The 25,118-nt window shown below is 44.6% G+C and overlaps 2 protein-coding genes across 7 annotated transcripts in view; one reads left to right on the forward strand and one right to left on the reverse strand.

Moving 5' to 3' along the window:
* The window catches only part of MAFK (MAF bZIP transcription factor K), a 36,642-nt gene extending 11,588 nt beyond the window's left edge, over window positions 1-25,054 (reverse strand). For 2 of the 6 annotated variants that reach the window (XR_013979440.1, XM_080981297.1), the window contains exon 1: window positions 3,487-3,847. Coding sequence is in view for 1 of the 6 variants with exons in the window: in XM_080981297.1 (XP_080837423.1) it covers window positions 3,487-3,553 (67 nt within the window). In the remaining 5 variants the exon portion in view is untranslated. Of the gene's footprint in view, window positions 1-1,202; window positions 1,308-1,335; window positions 1,765-3,486; window positions 3,848-12,378; window positions 12,404-24,918 lie in introns of those variants that run through there. The other 4 variants (XM_080981298.1, XM_080981301.1, XM_080981299.1 and 1 more) reach the window with 4 other exon arrangements.
* Window positions 17,459-25,118, forward strand: part of LOC308463108 (lysosomal alpha-glucosidase-like) — a 40,691-nt gene continuing 33,031 nt past the window's right edge. The window contains exon 1 of the mRNA XM_080981323.1: window positions 17,459-17,570. The gene's annotated coding sequence lies outside the window, so the exon portion shown is untranslated. The remainder of the gene's footprint in view (window positions 17,571-25,118) is intronic.

The raw sequence follows: 25,118 nt of genomic DNA on the forward strand, positions 1-25,118 counted from the left end.
ACACTCTTTGCCTTATCTGGAGATGCTGGGGACTGGACCTGGGACCTTTCGCAAGCGCTTCATAGCTGAGCTATGACCCTTCCCTATTAGAAAACCACTTTATACAGACTCAGGGCCACTGGTCCACATAGCCTGGTGTTGTCTGTCCTAATGGGCAGCAGCTCTCCAATGCTCCCACCTTTTCTAGTCTTGCAACCACAAATCATTTTAGGTACAGTGCCAGGGTTAGATCTGAGTTCCTCTTCCTGCCTGAAAAAGATGCGCTCTGCCACTAAGGTGCTTTGCGCCTGAAGGCATGGAACCCAAACAAAATCTGGGGTGATGTTTTTGGCTATTAGGCTAGGGAAGGATTGTGGAATAACAAACCAGAACACCCGATAGGACCGAACACAACAGCGGCTTAATCCACACTCAGAAAGAAATCAGAGTGGCAAGATGGGAGAAGATGAGAAAGCAGCCCGAGATAGACATCATTTCTGTCCAGGATTTTCATGTAATTACCAAGTTATTGAGGTAGGGAAGAGCTCCTCCATCCCTACCTCCCATCTCCCACATCTCTGTGTCCACAGGCCTACAAAGACTTTAGACCCAATTTTTATCAATTTGCTTATCCTGGATTCCAGCATTTCATGATGCCAATCTGATTCTCTCTCTCCTCCCCCCATGGTTTAAGTGAGGGGGTTTCTAAATTTGGAACAGTTCCTTATCTGTTTGTCTGGGTGCCGTTTGTTCCGTAAAGCTAACCTTTTCTTCCCCAATCTCAACAGCTCTAGCCGATTGCTATTTTCTCCGTACAGTTTTTGAAAAACCATGCAATAGTATCTTGGAAATCTGCACAAATTTATTACAATTACAGAATCAGGGTTAGCAGATAGCAGAAACAGGGAACATGTTTTTTTCCCCAATTAAAAAAACAACACACACACACACACACAAACTTTTACTTAAGACACCCCACCACCCCACACGAAGGTCACCTAAGAGCTAAGGAATGATAACTTCTGGCCTTAGTCCCCACCCTGCTAAAGATTTCAACAGTGCAAGTAGAAAAGTGAACAAACCTCTGCCCACCACCACCTGTAAGCCTCCCAAATCTCAAGGCAGACAAACAAACCACACAGGAAAAAAATCACAAGACGACAAGACAAGGATGGTGGAACAGGTTGCAAAAGAGAAAGAGAAAAATGCAACGTTCTCCTCACTTTGTGGGGTTCTCTCGCCCTAAGGCTGAGGGAGGGGGTGCCCTTCTGATCTTCCCCGCTGTGTGGAAATGTGGCACCCAGCAGCGACGCCTCCTCCCCACTCGCCCTGAGGACGGCTGCCCTTCACTCTCACCTCAGGTACACTTTGCAAACTACACCCCTTCAATCAGCGCAGGAGAGGCAGTCTGCCTGTCTAGACCTCAGCGGCAGAGCCTCCACCTGCATCGCGCAGCACGGATGGATGACACAGTTGGAGCGCCTGTAGGAGAAGGGGGAGAGGGCAATGCAGCTGTGACATCACAGCAGCTTCCTTCTCCCCTGCCAGCCTGGGCCGGGGGAGCGGAGGGTCTGGGCGCTCAGGGCTGTCGCGCCTAGCAAGCACAGGCGGCTTTCAGAAGCTGCAGCACCGGGCGTAAGGAACCTTAGAAGACAGTCTGGACCGAGTTCTCCCTTCTCCCCTACAAGCTCCCTTCCGGAGAAGGAAAACTTGTCTCCATCCACCTCTACATCGTGTCACACGTTCTAATCATTCATTTTTATTTTTTTTAAAAAAAGGATACTCAGCCAAAGCATCCCAAGCATGATTCCCTTCCGATAGTTGCCATGGTGACCTTGGGAAAGTAGCCAACCCCGAGACGGTAACCATGGAAACAAGAGAAGCCCAAAAGCAAATCATGACTTGGGGTCATCTCTGTGCAAAGACACTGGGAGGACAAAGGGGGAGTCAACAAACTCAATTGGTTTCAGGACACTCTTTCCCGCCCCCCTAGAGAAAGTGAAAGGGGGAAGTCCAGCAGGCTGAATGGAGGAATTTGAGCAGGGGCGGGGCGGGTTGGGGGGTGGGAGCCGGTCTGGCTCAGCCACAAATGCTTCTCCCTTCACTTGTGGTGATCAACACAGTTCAGCTTCACGTGACATGCGCGCAAAATTGAAAACGAGAGAAGGGATTGCTGCTCTGGAAATGAAAACATTCCCTTTCAGGGGCCCTGCACTTCTTGGGGACATAGCTGATTTGCACCAAGTCAGATCATTGTGTCTGTCTAGCTCTGCACTCTTGGCCCTGACTGGCAGCAGCTCTCCAGGGTTTCAGGCAGGGGTCTCTGCCAGCCCTGCCTGGAGATGCCAGGAACTGAACATGCAAAGCAGGTGCTCAGCGATGGCCTAGCCTCTCTCCTCCCATTGAACTACGGCCATGCTTCTTTAAAGAAACAGATGTGGAATAGTGTGATACAGAAGTTCCCAAAATGGTCCACTGACCACCAGTGATCCGTAAGCGTTATTCAGCTGATCCACTGCATGTCTGCAAAAATGCATTTAAAATCGCACATCATGTAGCACAGTGCATTACAATTACTACAGCAGTCAGAAAAATCATTAAGTGGTCCACCAAAACCCTCAGCAATTTCCAAGTAGTCCATACATGGAAAAGTTTGGAAGTCGCTGGTGTAATACAATAAAGAAAAGTACCTCTGAGTAGATACAGAGTGCCTTCCCCTCACTGCTAAGCAACCACACCTTGCGGTTAAAACAGGGAGGCATCGTTTGAGAGTCTGGACACCTGCTAGAAATCAAGCACAGCTCCCAGTAATCCTGGGTAGCAGTGTGAGAATGCAGCCCAAATATTTTAAAACTCTGAAAGTCTGTAGGTGCTTACAGAGGCTCTTCCGCGTCGCTGGTCAACTCTGTGCTGATACACTGAATGTGACTGTATTTGCCAATCCCTGTAGGAACTGTAAAGACGAACAGAACTGACAAAACTAGTAGGCGATACAGATCCATTACTAAGGTAGCCAAGGTGTGGGAGGCAAATGAGGACAGAATGAAGAAGATGCAAGAAAAGGGAAGGACTCAACAGGCTGAGGAATTGTGGGATATATCTTAGGAAGTGGAGGGAACTGTTATTTCTACAGCAGCATCAATATAACTCAAGCACCGAGTGCAGTAGCAGTGTCCTAAGCTTGATGTGAGCCAGGGCTGCCAAGGTACCTAGAATCCATTTCTTCTTGGGATGAGAAGCAGGGGGCAAAGGCAAGGACTGCCTAACAAACATGGGTACTGAAGAGCAAGAGAATCGGAGGATCCCCCACACAGGGAGGCTGCAAGGGGGTTCTAGGCCTCAGGATCTCCCGGAGAGAAAAGCAGGAGGCTTTGGAGGGCAGCTGAGAGCGGTTAAAAGCCAGAGGAGCGAAAATCACAGGCAAGCCACATAACGGGAAATGAGAAAAGGTGGGGCGAGGCGGTAGAGAGCTTTGCAGAGAGCTGGAAAGGAGCCCAGCAGCGTTACCTTGGATTTGCAGAGCCCTTCCCAAGCCCTTGCTCATTTCTGTGCAGCTCTCCTCTCCCGCCCTCATGTTTGGACTTTGCCGTGCACCATGGAAGCCTCCTTGCCGCTGCCCCGGGCACCTCCCGTGTGGAAGGCAGGTTGTGCAGGCAGGAGGGGCATGAAGGCAGGAACTCCGCAGGGTCTCTCTCTCTCCTCCCGCCAAAGGTTTTCAGTGAGAAAGTCAAGGAAGCAGAGCGGGGATGTGGCGGGAACAAAACAAGCTCAGTTCCCTTCCCTGTGTATGTACACATACACACACACACACACAGCATGCCTTAGGCCATGCATCCCTTTGGTGCCATAGCTATGCAATGAGTCACCAGCTGTTTACAGAGTGGGAGAAAGCTCACATTCCCACAGAACCAGAAACACTTCCTCCTCCTCCTCCCTGCCTCCCCACCCCAACCCCTATAAGGAGAGGCATACACTGGAGTCTTCCTGTACTTGGCAGGGCTCTACCAGAAAAGGGAAGCAGAAAAAAAAAAGTGAGAGGGAGGGAGAGAAGGCCACATCCCACTAGCAGACACAAAAAGGCTTTTGATCCTGGACCTGGAAATATTCAAAGCACTTCTCCCCTCCCTTCTGCCAGCTGATGGGAAGGCTAACCCGAAGCATGCTCAGAGATGGGAGGAAGGCGCAGGACTGGGAAAGTCCAAAGGCTGAGAGTTGCTGCTCTTCCATCTGCCCACCCAACCAGCTGCTATTTTTGAGAACGCCCTTCGACTTCCTCCCGCCTTCAGGTCACCTGCTGCATCTTTATGTCTCCTGCTTTTGCTGCTGCACCAGAATCTCATATTTGGCATGTATGTATGCATGGATGGATGGATTGCATGAGGCAGCAGCAGGGATGTGCAGCACTTTGGTTGCATCTCTACAGGGCGGAAATAAGAACCTAAGAAGAGCCTGATGAATCAGGCCAATGGCCTAGCTAGTCCAGCATCTCACAGTGGCCAAACTGATGCCTTTGGGAAACCCTCAGCAGAGCCACAACCACAAGAGCCGGCTCACCTCCTGCAGTTTCCAGCAACTGGTATTGCAAAGCACTGCTGCCTCTGACTGAGGAGGCAGACAGAGTCACCATGGAGAGCAGCCATTGATAACCTTTTCCACGAATTTGAAGCTATCTAAGTTGGTGGCCCTCACTGTTTCCTGCAGGAGTGAGTTTTATAGTTTTAACAATGTGCTGGCTGAAAGACTTAAAACTGTCCCAAATCTTCCAACATTCAGCTTCACTGGATGTCTATGATTTCTACTGTTATGAGAACAGGAGAAAAACTTCTGTCTGTCTGTCTGTCTATCTATCTATCTATCTATCTATCTATCTAATTTTATTAACTTCTGGGGAAGATGGGAATCTCAGACCTCTCTCTCTCAATTGCATAATACCAAATCTCTCCAAATTGCTCATTTTCATTTCCCCACACTGTCATCCACACTATGGAAAATCCTGACTAGCTGTAGCCCCCAAACACTGGCTTCCAGCCATTAGTACCTACTAAGGAAACATCTAATGATCATCACTGACCACCAAGAGCACAACAGTAAACTGTTATTAATTCTGATAGTCCTTAATATGTGACATTATTCTACATTGCTCATTATGTTCTCAGAACATCCTCTATGAAGCTAAGCCAAGAGACAGCAACTTATCACAGACGATTCAGGACACTTAATGGCTGTGTGGAAATTTGAACCCAGCTCTCCCACATCCATGCTCAATGCTACGAATTTCCACTTAGCAAGTGTAACTACTGCAAGTCATTATAGTCGTGATTGGCCATGAAAACCAAGAGGAGTCAACCAAACGTGACAGCATGCCATGAGATTTATAACTGCTGTCAAAAGTAAATGGTCAAAACAAATACAGCATTGCAAGCCTGGAAACATCCAGGATACTTCCCCTAACCCCACTGTCTTGCTCCTCAACCTGATCAAAAGCCGTCATCAGGGATGTAAAAAGAGAGAGAGAGAGCTGTGCACTTCTCTCTGCTACTCTCAACAACCAGGGACCTGCTCCTGGCCACCATATTGACAGACATGTTTGAGGAAAATAGAATGGTCACTATAAGCACACCAGAAAAAGCAAAACATGCTGAAATAGTTACCTGCAGTGGGTAATTTATTATTATTTTTAAAGCTGCAGGCAAGCAGTATTGCAGAAATGCTTCTGGTGCTTTGGGACGGGAGAGCAGAAGATAAGCACAACTCCGACTTCTGCTATCAGGCCAGAGAACCCAGGGCCACTGGGAGGCTTCCTCCCAGGAAGAATATTAAGGCAATGGGGAGACCAACCCGGCCCCACCCTGCCTGAGTAGACATGCCGTTCCAGCCCCAGGGAATGCAGAAGCAAGCAAGGGACACTCTAGAGTCTGGTCCCCTCCACTGGCTGAAGAAGAAGAGTTTGGATTTGATATCCCGCCTTTCACTCCCTTTAAGGAGTCTCAAAGCAGCTAACCATCTCCTTTCCCTTCCTCCCCCACAACAAACACTCTGTGAGGTGAGTGGGGCTGAGAGACTTCAGAGAAGTGTGACTAGCCCAAGGTCACCCAGCAGCTGCATGTGGAGGAGCGGAGACGCGAACCCGGTTCCCCAGGTTACGAGACTACAGCTCTTTTTTTTTTTTTTTTTAAAGCAATTTATTGGGTTTTACAATAAAAGTAAACATAATAAACAATATAACATTTGTCTTAACATAATTTCACATTTTCTTTGGACTTCCTCACATCTCCCGCTCCCACTTTCATCGTTGTACCATTTTGTCAGCAATTTATCATCTTATTTAAATTCTTATATCCCTTCTATATTTCATAATCTTATAATTCTCGAAAGGAGTTAAATTTTCACAGTCTTACTTATTTTCTTAAAAACTTCTAAATTTAGTGGTGCTCAGTTATTTTAGTCTAGCATCTTATTTAGCATTCACTCAAATTACAATGCTTTTGTAAATAATTCTTAAATTTCTTCCAATCCTCCTCAATCCTCTCTTCTCCCAGGTCACGAATTCTGCCGGTCATTTCAGCCAGTTCCATGTAGTCTATCAGTTGCATCTGCCATTCTTCCAGTGTGGGTAGATCTTGAGTTTTCCAGTGTTTTGCGAGAAGTATCCTTGCTGCTGTTGTTGCATACATAAAAAATGTCTGGTCCTTCTTTGCCACCCCTTGGCCGACAATACCCAAAAGGAAAGCCTCTGGTTTCTTAGTGAAGGTATATTTAAATACCTTTTTCAATTCATTATAAATCATTTCCCAGAACGCCTTCACTTTAGGGCAAGTCCACCAGAGGTGGAAGAACGTTCCCTCACACTCTTTACATTTCCAACACTTATTATCAGACAGGTGGTAAATTTTTGCGAGTTTGACTGGGGTCATATACCATCTATAAATCATTTTCATTACATTTTCTTTCAGAGCGTTACATGCAGTAAATTTCAATCCATTACTCCACAACCTCTCCCAGTCCTCAAACATGATATTATACCCAATGTCCTGTGCCCACCTTATCATAACCGATTTAACCGTTTCATCTTGTGTATTCCATTTCAACAGCAAGTTATACATCCTTGAAAGTACCTTAATCTTTGGTTCTAACAATTCTGTTTCTAGTTTCGATTTCTCCACCTGGAACCCTAGTTTCTTATCATTTTTAAAAACTTCTTTAATCTGAGCGTAATGTAACCAATCTCGCACTTTGTCTTTCATTTTCTCCAAACTCTGCAATTTCCAATTGTCTCCATCCTTTTCTAGTATTTCCCAATATTTTGGCCATTTAGCCTCCATATTGGGTCTTTTTCGGGCCTTAGCTTCCAGAGGTGAAAGCCACCTTGGTGTTTTATTTTCCAGCAAGTCTTTATATTTTGTCCAGACATTAAACAGTGATTTTCTGACAATATGGTTCTTAAAGGCCTTATTTGCTTTAACCTTGTCATACCATAAATATGCATGCCATCCAAAAGCATTGTTAAACCCTTCCAAATCTAACACATCAGTGTCTTCAAGAAGTAGCCAGTCTTTTAGCCAGCAGAACGCTGCGGCTTCATAATACAACTTTAAGTCTGGCAGGGCAAAGCCCCCTCTTTGTTTTGCATCGGTTAATATCTTAAACTTAATTCTGGGCTTTTTGCCCTGCCAGACAAACTTAGAAATGTCTCTCTGCCACTTCTGAAAGCACTCCGTTTTGTCCAAAACCTGAAGTGTTTGAAATAAAAACAACATCCTTGGCAATACATTCATCTTGATAGCAGCAATTCGGCCTAACAAAGAAAATTTCAATTTTGACCAACTATCTAAGTCTCTCTTAATTTCTGTCCAGCATTTTTCATAATTGTCCTTAAATAGACTTAGATTTTTTGCTGTTATGTTTACCCCTAGGTATTTTACTTTTTTAACCACATTAAGTTCCGTCTCATTCTGAAACCGTTCTGACTCTGTATCAGTCAAATTTTTCCCCAAAACCTTAGTTTTCTGTTTATTTAGTTTAAATCCAGCCACCCGACCAAAGTCATTAATCAGTTGTAATACTCTTTTCGTACTGGGCTCTGGCTTCTGCAGGGTCAAAACCAGGTCATCTGCGAAAGCTTTTAATTTATATTGTTTCTGACCGACCTGAATTCCTTCCACCAACCGATCCCCTCTAATCCTGTTCAATAGCACTTCCAGAACCGAAATGAATAACAAAGGGGAAATAGGGCAACCTTGTCGTGTCCCTTTTTCAATTTTGAACTCTTCTGTAACCACATTATTAACTATCAATTTAGCTTTCTGTTCTGAATATATCGCCTCAATCCCATTCTCAAAACCCCGTCCCACTCCCATCTCTTTTAAATTTCCCATCATAAATTTCCAGGAGATATTGTCAAAGGCCTTCTCCGCGTCTATAAAAATTAAAACTGCTTTTGTATTTATATCTGTTTGCAAAAGTTCCAAAATGTCAATAATGTTCCTTGTATTAGCAAACAGATGTCTACCTGGGAGAAAGCCGGCCTGGTCCTTATGAATTACTTCATTTAAAACTTTTTTAAATCTATTTGCCAAAATGTCTGCAAATATTTTGTAATCCACATTTAAAAGAGAGATGGGACGGTAGTTCTTAAGTTGTGTCTTTTCAGCTTCCGACTTTGGTATTAATGTGATGAACGCTTCCTTCCACGACTTCGGTGCCCTCTTCCCCTCCATAATTTCATTGCTGACCTCCATCAAGGGTTGTATCAAATAATCTTTTAATGTCTTATAGTACTTGGAGGTCAGCCCATCTGGTCCTGGAGATTTGCCGAGTTGCATGTTCTGGATGGCTTGTTCAATCTCCTGTCGTGTTATTTTAGAATTCAGGATTGTCCTATTTTCTTGTGACAATTTAGATAGTCCATTTTTTGCCAAAAATTGTTTAATCTCAACATCGTCTTGCGGCCCTTGGGTGTATAATTTTTTGAAATATCTCTGGAAACACTTTCTAATGTCCACTGGATTCTGAATGTTTTTTCCATCAGCCTCTAAGTTTGTAACAGTATTTAATCTTTGTCTTCTCTTCAACTGCCAAGCTAGCAGTTTTCCACATTTATTCGCCGACTCAAACGTTTTTTGTTTCATTAATTTAACCTTCCATTCAATTTCCTGATTTATCAATTTAGAATATTGTGTTTGATGAAGTTTAATTTCTCTCAGAGTTGGCTGTGACTTCGGATTCACTCTTAATTTCTTCTCTAATTCTTTTATTTTATCCAAGATCTTATCTTTTTTCTCATTTTGTGTTCTTTTCTTTACTGCATTCTGTTGTATCAAGAATCCCCTCATTACAGCTTTACTTGCGTCCCAGACTATTCTTTTTTCCACCATATTATTCATATTTATCTCAAAGTAATCCTTCAAAACTTTTTGGGCCTTCTTGGTAATTTCCTGATCTCTGAACAAATTGTCATTCATCTTCCATCTAAAGGATCCAGTTGGTAGTAGTGTCATATCCATCTTTACTGCATTATGGTCGGAACAGGTCTTTGGGCAGATTTCCACTTTTCTGACCTTAGGTGCCAGGCCTCTAGAAATCCATATTTGGTCGATTCTTGTCCAGGTCAGTTGGGCTTCAGAAAAGAATGTTCCCTCTCTTCCTAGTGGGTTCTTTGTCCTCCAAATGTCAATCAAATCCATATTGTCAGTCATTTCAAAAAAGGTTTTAGGTAGTCTGCCGTCTTTTGTAACATTTTGACTTTGTGACTTGTCCATGTTAGTTGATACGACCCCATTCATATCTCCCATCATTATGATGTTGTTGTAATCCAGATAGTCCAGCATTGTCTCCTGCAGCTTCTTGTAAAATTCCGATTTCCCTTCATTAGGTGCATAGATTCCTAATATCAACAGTTTCTCTCCTTGATATTGTATCTCAATAGCCAAAATTCTTCCATGTTCATCTTTAAATAAGAATTTAGGTGACAGGCTCTCTTTTGCATATATCACCACGCCTCTCTTCTTAACTTTGTCCGACGATACAAATTCCTGGCCCAATCTTTTATTTATTAACACTTTTCTGTGGAGCCTCGTCACATGTGTTTCTTGTAAACAGATAATGTCCAATTGTTCTTTTTTTAATATGTGAAATATTTTCTTCCTTTTTTCCGGAATGTTACAACCATTAATATTCCAACTCAGCAGTTGCAGAGACATCCTGGATCAATCTGGTTATTTCTCCAGGGGTGGTATCTTCTCTGAATCTTCAGGTTCCCCAGGTGCTGGTGTTGATGCTGGCGTTGCCCCAGGCCCAGAGGGTAGTTCAATTCCTTTTTGAAGATCCTCTCCGTATGTAGCCAAAAATTTGTCTCTCTCTTCCAATGTTCTAACTTTGACCTTTCTCCCTCTAAAGGTAAAAGATATTCCTTGGGGAAATTCCCACCTGAATGGAATTGCGTTGCTCCTTAGTAGTTTAGCAAGTTCAGAATAGGCGGCTCTAAGATCCAGCAGTTGTCTTGGGATATCTTTATAAATTTCAATTCTTCTATCCAAAACCTCCAGTGACTTTCCGTAATGTAGGCCCAAAATCTTATCCCTTTCCTCCTTTGATCTCAATGTTATCAAACAGTCTCTGGGCCTCTCCTTCTTTATGAATCTTCCAAGTCTGAAAGCTAACACAATTTTAAAGTCCTTTTCTTCCAAATTCCAGAACTTGGAGAATTCTTTGGTCAAAAACTCAGTTAGATTTCCTTCTTCTGCCTCTTGTAATGATCTAATCCTCAAATTATTCTCACGATTTCGCAGTTCTATCATAGAAAGATAAATCTGATGTTCCCCAACTTGTTTAGTGAGTGGTCTTACCTCTTGCTCTAAATTTTCCAATTTTTGTCTGGTGTCCTCAGCCAATTTCCGATTTTCTGCTGAGGCCTCCGTTAACTGTCCAATTGCTTGTGTATTCTGTACCACTTGTATGGTTAATTTATTTAGACATTCTGTATTTTTGTCAATCTTTGCTGATTGCACATCTACTTTCTTGTCCAAAGCTTCCAATTTTTCGAAGATTTTGTCTAGAACAGAAACAGATACTCCTGAGGCCATATCTTCCAATTGTAACTGCTCTGCTTCACCCTCTCCCTCTTTTGCCTGTGACAAGGCAACTTCTTCAACTTCTACTTCTGAGGGCAAAGTAGGTACAGATGATCTACGTGTCTGCGAGGCTGAGGTTAGAGTTGTTAAAGTTGTTTGTCTAACTCTCCCTCTTTTTCTTGTGCCACTCATTCCAACGTTATCTGTCAGTCAAGGTCACACTGAGTTATTCCCATGGGAATGGAAAGGCCCAGAGCGAGCAAACAACAAGGGAATCGAAAGTAAATGTACATATAAAGTCACTGTTTTAATCCAATCCTCTAGAGGGAGCTTAAAATGTCTTTCAGAGTCTAATTTAATGTCCAAGAACCTTCAGATACAAATGTTTAGCAGAGTTTATAAATGGTCACTTTGTTACAGACAGTGCTTATTTGTCTCCAAAAAGAATGTTTCAAATTTAAAAGGTCTCAATACCCTCAGATTGTTGCAAGTTCCAATATACAGTATCCAAATCTGCAGTACTGACAGCTCAATCTCTTAATGCTCAGGCAGCTCCTGACTCTGGGTTTCACCTTCTAATTTGTAATCCAATAAAAGGAGGAAAGTCAAGTGCAAGTAATAATTCCAAATCTTTAGCTTAAAGTCTTTACCTTAAATTGCAAGTTCAGTAGATGCTTAGATCTGTAAAGTTTAGAATCTCTTTCTTTCAGCCACCACTCCTCCAGCTGATTGCTTTTTTCAAGTTCAATGGCTGCGGAAGACGGACTTCCTGTTTCCACGTCTCTCCGCTTTCAGCCAAGTTCAAGCCAATTAAGATTTTTCCTTTAAAGTCTCTAATTTCAAGTGATTCAGTCTTTTACTCACGAATAAGTTGCTTTTCATCCGAATCCGTAATTTGACAGGAAAAGGGATCAGCGCTCACCGGCAGCAGCAGCGCGGCTTCGCTCCACAGACTGTGAAGCAGCTCTCAGCGCCGCAACCCCCCTCCACGCTCCGGAGCCCCTTACGGGGTTCCTTTCGCGCTTGGAGGGTCGCTCAAGGCGCCCACCGAGCCTCAAGACCCCAGGCTCTTGCTGCCTGGGGTTTTCCGAAGTGGGTCTCCGCTTCGCCGTAGCGGACGACCCGTTGTCTGCGGAGCCTCCTCTCCCGTTCAGAAGAGGACCGCCATTGCCGTTCGCGCCGCCCCCGGAAGCTACGAGACTACAGCTCTTAACCACTACACCACACTGGCTGAAGGACCAAGAGCCACCCATTGCTATTCAGGCAACACCACCAACAAAGGAAGAACAACCTGGCCCCAGGTAGATGTAAGTGCTCTCCAAGAGCTCACTTTGAAAAGCTCCTCTCCCTCCAGTCCCTTTCCTTGGTGCCTCCTGCTCTTTTAGTCTAGCCACTTTGGGAGACAGCAATTATCTAAAAAGTGGGACAAGAAATATAGTAAATAAATGAGATAATGCTGGATAACGCCAGGGCAGCTGGGCAGGAAGGAGGCTGAAAAAATTAAAATGTGCCGTGGTGCTTCAGAGGCTCATTCCAGCACATGAAAAGCTGGTGCTGCTTATAAGCACCAATAAATCATTTTGGCCATCCAGTTCTCTCTCTTAGCGGAAGCCAGCTTTTTATCAACAAGTCAACCTGCATGTGTGGTCTGAATGAGGCTGCTGGAGCCACGAACGCCAACTATTCTCATCTCCAGTACAATTATTGACTCAGCCTGCACGGGTAACTCACTCAAGATTGCCAAGGTACATTCCCTTGCCTGTGAGAAAGGATGAAAAAACTCCTTCAGGCTGCCTTCATTTATTTATTTTATTGTGTTTATTACGTTTATACATCACCTTTACATTCCAAGGATCTCAAGGTGGTGCACATGGTCCTCCTCCTCCCCATTTCATCCTCACAACAACCCTGTGAAGTAGGTTAGGGTAAAAAGATGGTGATTGGCCCAAGGTCACCCAGTGAGCTTCATGGCTTAGTGGAGATTCAAACCCTGCTCTCCCAGGTCATAGTCCAACATTCTAACAATTACACCACATTGGCTCGTCTCAGCTTCTGGTGTTCCTTAGGCTTAAACAGGAAAATGCTCCCCCGTTCTATCAATCCATACTTAAAACAGGTTCCCAAGATTCTGCCTAGGGTGGCCAACTTTTTCTTTTTTTTAATCTGACACCAGGAAGCAGCCAGAGAAATTTATTAAAATATTATCATCAAAATAATGTATATACCATCTTTCATTCTGAGAAGAAAAATCAAGGCAGTTTGCAAACAAGTAAAAGCCAACAGCAAAGAAACAAGTACAATACACATTATAAAAATATAGCTACCCATAATCAAAATACACAGTATAAAATTTCATCGACAACATTAAAAATGCATAATTAAAATGTGTAATGAACAAGCCCATTCAATGGCATAACAGTTACAACATCAATTAGAACAGGTAAACTCCTCAATTTTCAAAAGTGGCAAGCATTCACCAACAGAGTCCCTATTCAGCCTATTGGTCCTCATACATCCAAGGACTGGTTCAGCTTCTGCACAGCCTCTCCTGACTCAGAGGTAACAGAGAAACATCCTGATGATTACTCCAAATGGCTTCATACAGATGTTAAAATAGCACCTTGTGGCACCCCACAGCGAAGCTGCCAGGATGCACACATCCTGGCCGCCAATCTGGCTACTGGGCTAAATTGAAGATGTTCCTACTAAGATAGAATTCTCTGTACAGCTCAGAAACCCAGTTACTTCAGAGACCACCTTATCCCTTGTAACTTAAAGCTTTCAAGCTGCAAAGTTCAGCTAATAATTGTATTTACAATTGACATCCATTTGCTAAAATGGATTCTCTGCCCCCGCCTGAAAATAACACACGGGAAAATTTTCCACCCCACAACAGTGACCACATCACTGCCATTTTCAGGAAACTAAATCAGGTTGCCCAGCAGTGCCAAATATCACTCTCCTGTGGCAAGAGTACAGCATGCTCAACAAGATAAGGAGCACAAACTTCCCTCACTGTTGTAAGGTTGACAAATTCAGCTTCTCTGGGTTCAGATTTTGGATTGCCTGGGTAAAAAAATGTTACACGTTGAGGGTGATAGACCATTCATAATCTGGCACCACATACAGAGATTGGATGAATGGCGTTTGACAGCTGATGGTGGTTCGCTGTGTTGGTCAATATGAGCTGACAAATGCTAAGCATTTCTTCCATTTTTTTCTCCCACTGACTCTTCAAGGGAGGAAACCTTACTCCATTAATACAAATGTATTTCTGTATTGTAGTATATTTTTATTTATGTATTTATTTTCATTTATTATTACATTTATATCCCACATTTTCCCCAAAGAGCTCAAAGTGGCACAAGCACTTATTCCCCTCTTCCATTTTTATCCTCACAACAACCCTGTGAGGCAGGTTAGTCTGAGAGAGAGTGACTGGCCCAAAGTTACCCAGAGATCTTCATGATCAAGTGGGGGGTTGAACCCTGGTCTCCCAAGTCATAGTCCAGCACTCTAATGGCTCTCTGTCATCAATCTCCACTTTGTCCTTAAATGCAGAACTATACCTGCCTCCCCCACCCCACAAAAAAGTATTGATCTCTTGCCACCTTCAGACCCAAGCCCTCAACTGAAACTAACAGACCCACTGTGTTTAACTAATATTCTGCTTAGGTTGCAATCTTTTACACACTTACCTGGAAGTAAGTCCCGCTGAAGACAATGGGACTTACTTCCGTGTAGACAAAAGATCACGATTTAGTCGTCATTCTTTCTTTTATCTACATTTCTATGATTCTATGGAAACATAAGATAGTTATCCCTAGTGTTTTTTTATTTTACTTTTTATAAAATATCCCAAACTTCAGTATTTTTCTTTAAATGAACACAGTAACCAAAGTCCAACAAAAGGAATCACAGGGGCCAGTAAACATTAAGCATGGAGCGTTGCTTGCAGGGAGATGCTTCCACTCTATCCTTCACAATTTTTTTCTCCTGCTCCATCAATCCTCACTCATACACGGTCAGCCCGTTACCCACAACAACATAGCAAGGGTGGACATGGGCAGTTATGAGAATCATACAGACGGTGAGCATATGCAAAACATTTGCCTTGAACTGGTGGTGGTGGTGGGAAGGAGAAAAAAAGGGAAACAGGTGAGTCACAGTGTTTACATAGCAGGGAGAATTCACCCAGCTGGCCAGGTTCCTGTTTCCCTAGTGATCAGAACCAGCAGCGAAAAATGGGCAGGAGCCACCAAGCTGAGAGGGGCTTCTGCCAAACCACGGCTCTCTAGAAGAAGGCTGGATGGGGATCAGAGAGTCTTCCGTGGTCTGGGAAGCAGATGCTGCAGATAGTCTTTGGTTACAAAGGAAACAAATGCAGAGGGAGAGGCATGTCTGTGCTTTGGACAACACAGATTGGCAAAGATCTATGACCTATCAATGGACAGGGATAATGGCAGTGTAATCCACCTGAATATATGAAGCTGCCTTAGACCAGGTCAGGCCATTGATTCGTCAAGCCCACTATTATCCACACCAGCCTTTGCAAAGCAGGTGCACTTTAGTTATTTTGGACTACAGGTCCCATCATCCAGCATATTGGCTGGAGCAGGTAGATCAAAATATCTGGAGGGAGCCAGATTGAGGAAGGCTGGTCTACTCCAACTGAAAGTGGCCCTCCAGGACCTCCAGCATAGGTATTTCCCATCATCTGCTACTAGAGGTCCTTTTAATGGGAGATGCCATTAATCAGGGACCTTTTGCATTCAAAGCACATGTTCTGCTATTTCAAAAAGGTTGCAGCCCTCATTCACCTGTTTTGCATAGGCGTCTCCAAATTTGAAGCCCAGGTCCTTGCACACTCAAAGCAAGAATCATGCTCCTAAAACTCAACACTTAAGTATTGGCACTTAGTGTATTCTAGAGAACCCTGGGGTTCCTCAGAAGCTTGTTAGGCATACCTCAGTGAGATCAATAATGGTGGACTGATTTCCTGAACGAGCATTATGCTCACCGCAACACATCTTTTCCTGCAATGCTCAATGGCAGGGGAGCATCAAGTGTGGTGTGTTATGAAAGAGTGCCCACTGCTCATTCAGGGTAGGGGTTGGGACCAATCGCAAGTCCATGTAAGTCAAGTTTTCAGAACACTGTGACATCCCCAGAATATGCTATACCATTGTTTGGCTCCTTGGTAGATGATCAGATGTGAAAAGAGAATCCAGTGGGAAAAGGGTCTAAGGCCTTAGGCCCATGGGGGTCATTTAACCGGCCCATGGACCCCCACTGCCCGCTCGGGGACCCCCACCACCTGCTTGGTTGACTCCCATGCGTCAAGCTAAACCGGCCCGGAGTGGGGACCGCCTTCTGCGATGCTGGGCAGCTTCCCATTGGCTGCAGGAAGCTCCTGCAGCCAATGGGAAGCTGTGTATGCCTCCTACATGCCAGAAGGAGTGTTTGCACATGTGCGAACATGTATGCACACTCTCTGGCCACCACAGCGTCTGCGGGACCGTGAACCAGCCCAAGCCGCAAAAACTTTGCCGACCCCTGGTCTAAGGGAACCTTTCTGAAGTTTGTCAATCAGACTTCCAAGAAGTATAGACCAGGCTTTTCAGCTGATGAGTCTGAATCAGTTCACCCACCACCTTGCTCTCTTGGGGGTCCCCAATGGAAAAGGCAGAGGGAATACTGGGGCCACCATATGCAGCTCCAACCCAGAGCACTGCTGCTTTAAAGCCTTTGCAACCTCACTTAACATAGATAGATGCTTTCCCCAGGAGCTCTCCAGACGCTGAACAACTGCTACTCCAGGTTTGATGGTCAGCACCTTGCAGACTCACAGCTCAACCAGAACTGGAGAGTGAGTTCAGGCGGCACAAGACAAGTTATCACTACTGCAAATCTCACTAGCATGAAATACAACACACTAAGAGTTCATTTGAAGATGCTGCAAATATCATCAGCATGTGCTGCCACACAGCATTAATAATGCAGTTTCCTAGCCCTTAATCTTTTATCGCTTCCATAAAGTGGAGGGGGCAGCTGTGGTTTCTTCCACCACCATGAAACACTCAATACAGCCAAGGCTGCAAAACTGAAAATAATGCAATCTCTAGAACCGTTGCTCTTATGAAATACCGCTGCTGCCGAGACCCTTTCTCAGTTAATGATCTGAAGCCACTAAACCATTTCACAAAGCCCAGCTCAGCTCTTTGCTTTTCTGATGCAATCCGTTCCAAAACAATTTTATCTGTGACAAAGTCCAGATTTCAGCAACCCCCTTTTTCCACTTGCTCATTTGATCTCTCTGTAGGTACAAAATAGGGTTAATTATCCCTTGCCTACGGCTCTGCTGATACTGTGCACTGCTATTGGGTAACACGGGTGTCCATCATGTTTAGGAAGTGACTGCAAGAAGGAAGGCTTCGCTGCATTACAGCTTGTACACGGAAGGAAGAAAACACAGCAAGCAGGCCAGCAAGTTGCGGGTTTTGCCGGTGCAGAGGCAGCAAGGTAAATGAATTAAATACTAAACCACATCAGGCAGACTGGGCTAGTGGTTTAAGCAGGGCTGCACTGTCAAAACAAGAGGGCCTCAGAATTCCATCCACAAAAAGAGGCACAACTTTCCACCTTAAGAGGACGGAATACTCTATTTTCTGCTTCTTTATCTACTTCCAAGAACCTTTTTTTTAAAAAAGAAGCCAGCAAGGAGATTGAAGGGAAGCAGAATCGTGTGTGTGAGAGGCAGCCAAATAACAGAGGTCCTCTACGGCCTGCCCTTGGCATAAGGATTTTTGCTTGCTTAGCTAATTCCTGATTTGCAAAGGTCTCTTTTCTTAGGACATTCCCCCTAAGATAGTTTCCCCCTTGCTTAGTTTTGAAAGAAGAGGAACAGCTTTGGAAAACAGGAAGGAGAAAGTTTCGGATTGCTTGAAACGATTGCTTGAAGTGATTTTGTGTTTGGAAGCATCTCAGTTCTACAACTGGGAAGGGGGAGTTCCTCTAGCGTCTAACGAATTGGCATTGTTAGCACAGGTTGTGCTTTTTTGTGCATGTGCTTAAAGTGCTTCACGCAGTTACCTTGGTCATTCGCGGAGGATACGTCAATCAACAACTATCAGTGGTTATTTCGATCCTCCATGTTCAGAGGCAGCGTGCCCCGAATGTCAGTTGCTAGGGGCAACAGTGGGAGACGGCTGCTGCCTTTGAGTGCTGCTTGTGAGCTCTTGAGGTACATCCAAATGAATGCCACGGGAAGCATGATTCTGGCCTAAACAGATGCCTAGTGTGATCCTGCAGGGTTCTGCTTACATGTAAAGTAAAGCATGTGTAGCACCATTTTATAGGTGATGGGGCTGAAGTTGAAAGACGCTTGGCTTGCCAAGATAATCCAATGGGTGCCTTTAGAAACCCTTCCCATCCCTCTTCCAGTGTTAGAAACTCAGATATATAAGCTAGGCGCCGAACAGCGCCTTAAACCAAGGTTACAGTTGCCAAAACAGAATGCCTGGTTGCCATTTTTGGGCCGAATGGCTTGAAAGTTATATTTTTCAATACAGTGGTACCTCGGGTTACAGACGCTTCAGGTTACAGACTCCACTAACCCAGAAATAGTACCTCGGGTTAAGAACTTTGCTTCAGGATGAGAACAGAAATCGTGTGTTAGCATCGCTGCGGCAGCAGGATGCCCCATTAGCTAAAGTGGTACCTCAGGTTAAGAACAGTTTCAGGTTAAGAAGGGACCTCCATAACGAATTAATTTCTTAACCGAAGGAATCGCTGTACGACTTTTTGGTTCCTGAAATTCACTCTGATTGTGCAGATAAGATGTAATGGATAGAATTCTATAGATGTGTTGCTAGTGTGTGAAAACAGTCAAGATCAAATGATCCCCAGGCGTGCACCTCCACATGGTGGAGATGTCAGGCACCATCCTGGCATCTGGCTGAAAGTGGCCGATAGCCGGGTGCAAAATGTGCCTGTGCTCTTCACAACAGACTTTGGTCTCTTGTCAGGGGAATGCTCTCAACCCAGAGGTTGCTTTCCATTTCCCCACCATCTTTCTTAGCGCACAGCCAAGTTTCTAGTCACAACAGAGTGCCAGACTTATTGAACACTCTATTATCTAAAGCAGAGACAGAAAACCTGTGGATGTCCACGAACATCAGGAAGGCAACTCTCATCAGTCCCAGCCAGCACTGCCCATGGTAATAGATAACAAGAGTTGTCCCAAAACATCTGGCAGGTCCTTATAACTGGTCTAAATGAAAGATGGTGGAATTCACAGAAAGTTCTCCCTCCCCAAACATCTACTTCTTTCCTAACTTTCTTTTTAAAAAAGAGCATCCCCCCCCCCCCACGGCAGTCTATCCTCCCTCTCATACGAGATACTCTGGCCTGTATTCTGGACAGGCGTCACCAGGTTGTAAAATACACAAAGCCCTACTCCACATATCCTATTATGATTCTCAAACAGCAGCTCCATTTTTTAGGCTGACCATTTTTGAAACTTTGAGACTTTGAAAAGCCTGGAGAGCTGTTATTCCAAAAAAAAGGTTGAAGCCTGCTGGGTTTCTGCAAGTCCTTTAGTGGACCTAAAACAACTCTATGCTTAATCATGTCTATACATGACAAATAATGGTTGCTTTTCTAGCTAGTCCCCTCTCAGAACTGTAATGGGGATCATAAGCTGACCTGACCAAAAGTTACAACGCCAGCCATGTTTACTTTCCATAGGGATGCTTTCCTGTAGGAGCAAGACCCCGGGAAAGGGCTCTTTAATCCCCTTCTCTCCCACAAGAGCAGCAACAGATGCTTTGGTTTCATTCTCCCGTTATACATGTTAATCTATCAGGGTGCATAAGTGAAAGCACATAAGAGGCAAAAACTCTGGAAAAGGCTATGCTCACACTGGAGAGTGGAGAGCCATGAGCCTGTGTCTTGGCTTGGGAGAAATCAGCAGAGGGGCTGCAAGGAGTTCTCAGGTCACTAACTGCCCATCCATTGTCTAACCAGTAAGGAAGCAGTATACTGCACCAATATTAACCAGTGGGCAAGTTATATTGGCCCTCACTGTGCCAGTATTCACTGAATTCTTTTGATTTGAATCCCATGAGATTTTTGGAAGTCTCCCTGGTGGCCCTGTGAGAACAGATGATTAAGATACACTCCCTAGTTGAAAATTTCAACTATGAGCTGTCATAAGAAGGTATGACCAATTAAAGCAGTCCACAGTAGTTCACAGATTGCAGAGATTAAATGATTTGTGGAAAGCGAAACTCCCTTTTCTTTTGCAATAGGTTCCACTGCTGCAGAACCCAGTTCAAGCGACTTCCCTCCATCGGTGTCTGTTGCATGCTTCCCACAAACTACCAAAGCCTGCTGTGCATGCCATCAAGATGCATGGAGATTAGATTTTGCTGAATGGACTCATTTGAAGTTAGCTGGCCAGGATGCATGAATGCTACCACTGAAAGTGTAAAGAGCACAATGACTCAGAGGCACCTCATATCCAGAGTCCCTAAAAGGAGTTAATCTGCCGACTCATTCGGCAGGGCTGAAATTCCTCGAACCCAAAGCCAAACTTTCCCAACCACAAGCAGAGTACTGGAGCTCATTCTACTCCTAAAGTACAATTACACATTCATCCGTGAAAAACAAAACAACATTTAAACTTACTATAAGAAAGTCCAGAATAGATTTCACACCAACCTACCCACATCGCACAACTGCTCATGCATGTGCAACCTATGCAGCAAGCTGTGAATGTCACAGCCCCTCTGGCACTAAATAAATTCCAATATAACTCCCCCAGCCCTTCACATATTCATCATTCTCAGCCTTCCCATAAGGCAGGTTGGTATGGTTATTCCCCTGACTACTGAAAGTGAGACTGATGAACTGAATTGATTGGAGGGCTGCGGTGAGACATGAAACCAGGAGTTTCCTTGGTTTTAATAATATTAGACTCGGGGGCACTGGGTAGATTCCACTAGTAGCAAACAACAATATATAAATTCCTGCTCACACACTCATCAAACGTAAAGGTATCCAGAAATGAAACCATGTTAATTTGTTGCAAAAAAAGCGGCTTTGGATTAGCAATATACTCTCAATTTATGCCAGGGTTACAATCCGCGGAAAACGAGTAAAGCCAAAATCGTGTATAGTCAAAACACACTGGGCCCAATGGCGGGTGGGATTGCCAAAGTTTTCCCCCCTGTATATGTGGGTATATGTGTGTGTGTGTATATATGCCAAGTGCTTAAAGTGAAATGCACTTAAATTGCGAGTTACCTGTAATTGCAGCACAAACAGCACCTGCAACAAAACGTTGCCATGTGATATGCTCCTTCCATCACCCCACCAAATATGAAACATAGATTCTCCTGGATGGGTCTGGGGTTTACCCCTAGTCAGCTGTCATGCGCGCGCACACCCACACACCCCATGCATGAACAGTGTCTTTTTGGCTACATAAGCTCAGCTCTAGAGTAATTTCATAGACCAGAATCCAGTTCATTGTATAAATTATAAGATTACACGGTGCATATATAAAATATAGCCACACGGGCACATGGCTATGAACAAACTAAGTAATTGTAAACAGTGGGGCCAAGAGGCCATGAAATGCCAACAGGTGCACCACTGCTTACAAACATGTACCTGTGGATGTTCACAACCTGCCAATAGAGGGGAGACATTTCACATGCCACTAACTGTTGCACTTTTAAGGTGTCAGAAAATCTAATTTATCTAATGCTTTACAGTATAACATAAGAAAAACGGTAGGTCTCTGCTCTCACAAGCTTCTACACGCGCACACATATATCACACAGGCATAAAACTAGCTATTTGCTTGAAATAACCTAGGTATTACCTCCATGTGCCCTACAGAGACATCTGTAAGTTGGAAGATAATAGGGTTTCTCCCTTTGCCCCCTTTTATGGTGTCTGAACCACAAAATGATTCACATAAGCATGAGGGGTAGGCAGTGAAAGCAGTCTCTGAGCTGGTGTGACATTTGTGGTTTTACCTAAGAGATCAAGAGCATGTAACAATCATATCTGCAGGCTGTCTATGCAGTTCTACAATGTGGTAGTTGTAGTTAAGAAGTATTTTATACAGAATATTGTATGTATGGTGTAGCAGTTAGTGCAGTTAGTGTGACAAGCTAGGACCAGGTGGGCATAGGTCAGCTCCCCATTAAGCCAGGAAGCTCCCTGATGACCATGGACCATACTCTATGCAAAAAATATGCATCGGAAGGGGTGTCAAAGGTCATCCAGTCCAAGCCCCTGATGGTGCAGGAAAGTCACTGCTACAGCATCCCTGATAGGTGACCGACCACCCAGCCTCTGTGTAAAATCTTGTAATAGAAAGTCTGCCACATTGCAAGCCATCTATTCAACTATCAAACAACTTGTGTGGTCAAGAGGTTCATCCACATCCTTTGCTCTGTGATCTGTTTGACAGCTTTCCAATATCTTAAGAAGGCTGTCAGACTACCTCTTCATAATATCTTCTCCAGGCTGAACATTTTATTGTGTTCTTGTTTTGTATTTTGATGTTGTGAACTGCCCTCTGATCTTTGGATGAAGGGCAGTATACAAATATAATTATTATTGTTTTTCTAAACTGCTTTACCCTTTCCTTACAGGACCTTGTCTCAATACCCTTCCCAATTTTCGTCACTCTCTTTTTGACAAGCACCAGGGTTGTTGCAAAATTTGGAGGTTCAGAACGGGGGGCGGGCATGGCTGTGTGTATGTTATCCTCAGCTTCTTCAAGTGCAGTTGGGAGACAAATGAAATAGAACATATTATTACAGTGAATAATATAACAGAGATAAAGTTTTGCCTTCTGGCTTCTTGAACTGCTCTGGTATGCAATCAATACATTTATATAGATACTTTACAGTATGCCAATTTGAAAAGCAGCAACATTTTGGGAGCATAAAATAGCCTTACAGGCTACACTGACTATGTGTCCTCCTTCACAGAGGACAGTCCTCTGTATCTGAATCTGAAGAGTCATGTAGTTAAAAGGCTGTCCCATTCAAGTACAATGTAAAGAAGAAATCATAAGAAGGAAAACAAAGGAAAGTATTGAAGGTGCGCATTAACATTAGCAGCTGAGCAGCAGAAAGGTCACCTGGCCACATTGTTCTTCACCACGACAAAATGTATTTCCATTGAAATTATAGTCATTATTTCAATTTCAAGAGGCTTTTAAGAGCTGCTAATGTAAGCATTCACTAACTTAGAGCAGTTCAATTTTACAATTTATTTGTATTGGTTGCTGCTGTTTAAGTTTGTTGGTTGAATTTGCTGTATTAGCCCCATAAAAGGTAAAGGGTAAAGGGACCCCTGACAATTAAATCCAGTTGTGAACGACTCTGGGGTTGCGGTGCTCATCTCGCTTTAAAGGCCGAGGTAGCTGGCGTTTGTCCACTTCCGCAGACAGTTTTTTTGGGTCATGTGGCCAGCATGACTAAGCTGCTTCTAGAGAAACCAGAGCAGTGCACGGAAATGCCGTTTACCTTCCCACCAGAGTGGTACCTATTTATTTACTTGCACTTTGACATGCTTTCGAACTGCTAGGTTGGCAGGAGCTGGGACCAAACAACGGGAGCTCACCACGTCATGGGGATTCAAACCACCGACCTTTCGATCAGCAAGCCCAAGAGGCACAGTGGTTTAACCCACAGTGCCACCCGCATCCCAATTAGCCTCGTAGAATCATGTAATTGTAGAGTTGGAAAGGACCACAAGGCTCATCTAGTCCAACCCCTCCTGCAAGGAAGGAATCTTTTGCCCAAAAAGGGTCTCAAAGCCACAACCCTGATATTAAGAGTCTCATGCTCTACTGACTAAGCTATCCCAACTTCAGTATGTGTGCTTTGTTTATTCATTATCATGAATAAACTGTTTAGTTTGTTTGTTACTAACCTGCTAGCCACCTGTGAACATAAACCTATGTTGAAGGGGCAGGATAAAAACGCTAAAAATGGGGAGCCCCATTCGCATCTAGAAGCAAACATAACTAGTGATGGCATGTCTGCGCACGCACACGTGCGTCGCTTTTTGCTGCTTTTGCGCATGCGCGTGACATCATTTTGAGCGTCATTTAACAGGCTCTGTTACTTCCGGGTTGCCACAGAGCACAACTCGAACGCGCTCAACTGGAAGCATATTCAACCCGAGGTATGACTGTATGATTCTAAGGAGGAGGGGTGAGCGCCCCGTGATGGTTAGTTGCAAACAAGCAAGTGGGGTGAGGGTGAGGCGGGCTGAAGCTGACAGGCAGCGCCCCCCTCACACTAATGGACCAGCTTCCCCTCCCAAAATAATAATAATAAATTATTATTTATACCCCGCCCATCTGGCTGTGTTTCCCCAGCCACTCTGGGCGGCTTCCAACAGAATATTAAAATACAATAACCTATTAAACCTTAAAGCTTCCTTAAACAGGGCTGCCTTCAGATGTCCTCTAAAAGTCAAACAAGCTCTGATCCACACAGGGGCAGGGAAGAGGAGAGAGAGAACTTCATACCTACATAGATAGATATGGCGTGGTAGACTTTATTTTGCCACCACGTGCTTGGCTCCAGCAATGACTCAGCAAATTCCTCCCTTTAGCCTTTTCCCTCTCTCTCTGACCCCTCCCATCTAGGCTCCTCCCCCTCCTTTCCACAGGGCGGCGCATGCGCGAGCCGGCCCAGCGCGCGGCCCAATCCCGGACCTCCCTCCGTCCCCTCAGCGGTCCAACCGAATTCGCCTCTGTTTTTCTTCCCCTCACGAAACAACAAAGCCGCGCCGCCGCCACTCCAGTCAGTCAGTCGCTCGTTTGCCTTACCTCGGACTAGGCGGGCGGGAGCGCGGGGAGGGCGGGAGCGCGCGCGCGCACCCGCGGCTACTCTTACCCCCCCCTTCTACCCGCCGGACAGAGAAGCGTGAGGCGAAAACTGGCGAAGGGGCCTCGCAACGGCCGGCCGGGCTCGCGCCTCGCCTCCCCTCAGCGCAGCGGCCTCGCTCTGGCCTCCTCTCCCTGGCGCG

The sequence above is a fragment of the Podarcis pityusensis genome (genome assembly GCF_964106645.2).
Source record: "Podarcis pityusensis genome assembly, chromosome: 14".
Lineage (NCBI taxonomy): Eukaryota > Metazoa > Chordata > Lepidosauria > Squamata > Lacertidae > Podarcis > Podarcis pityusensis.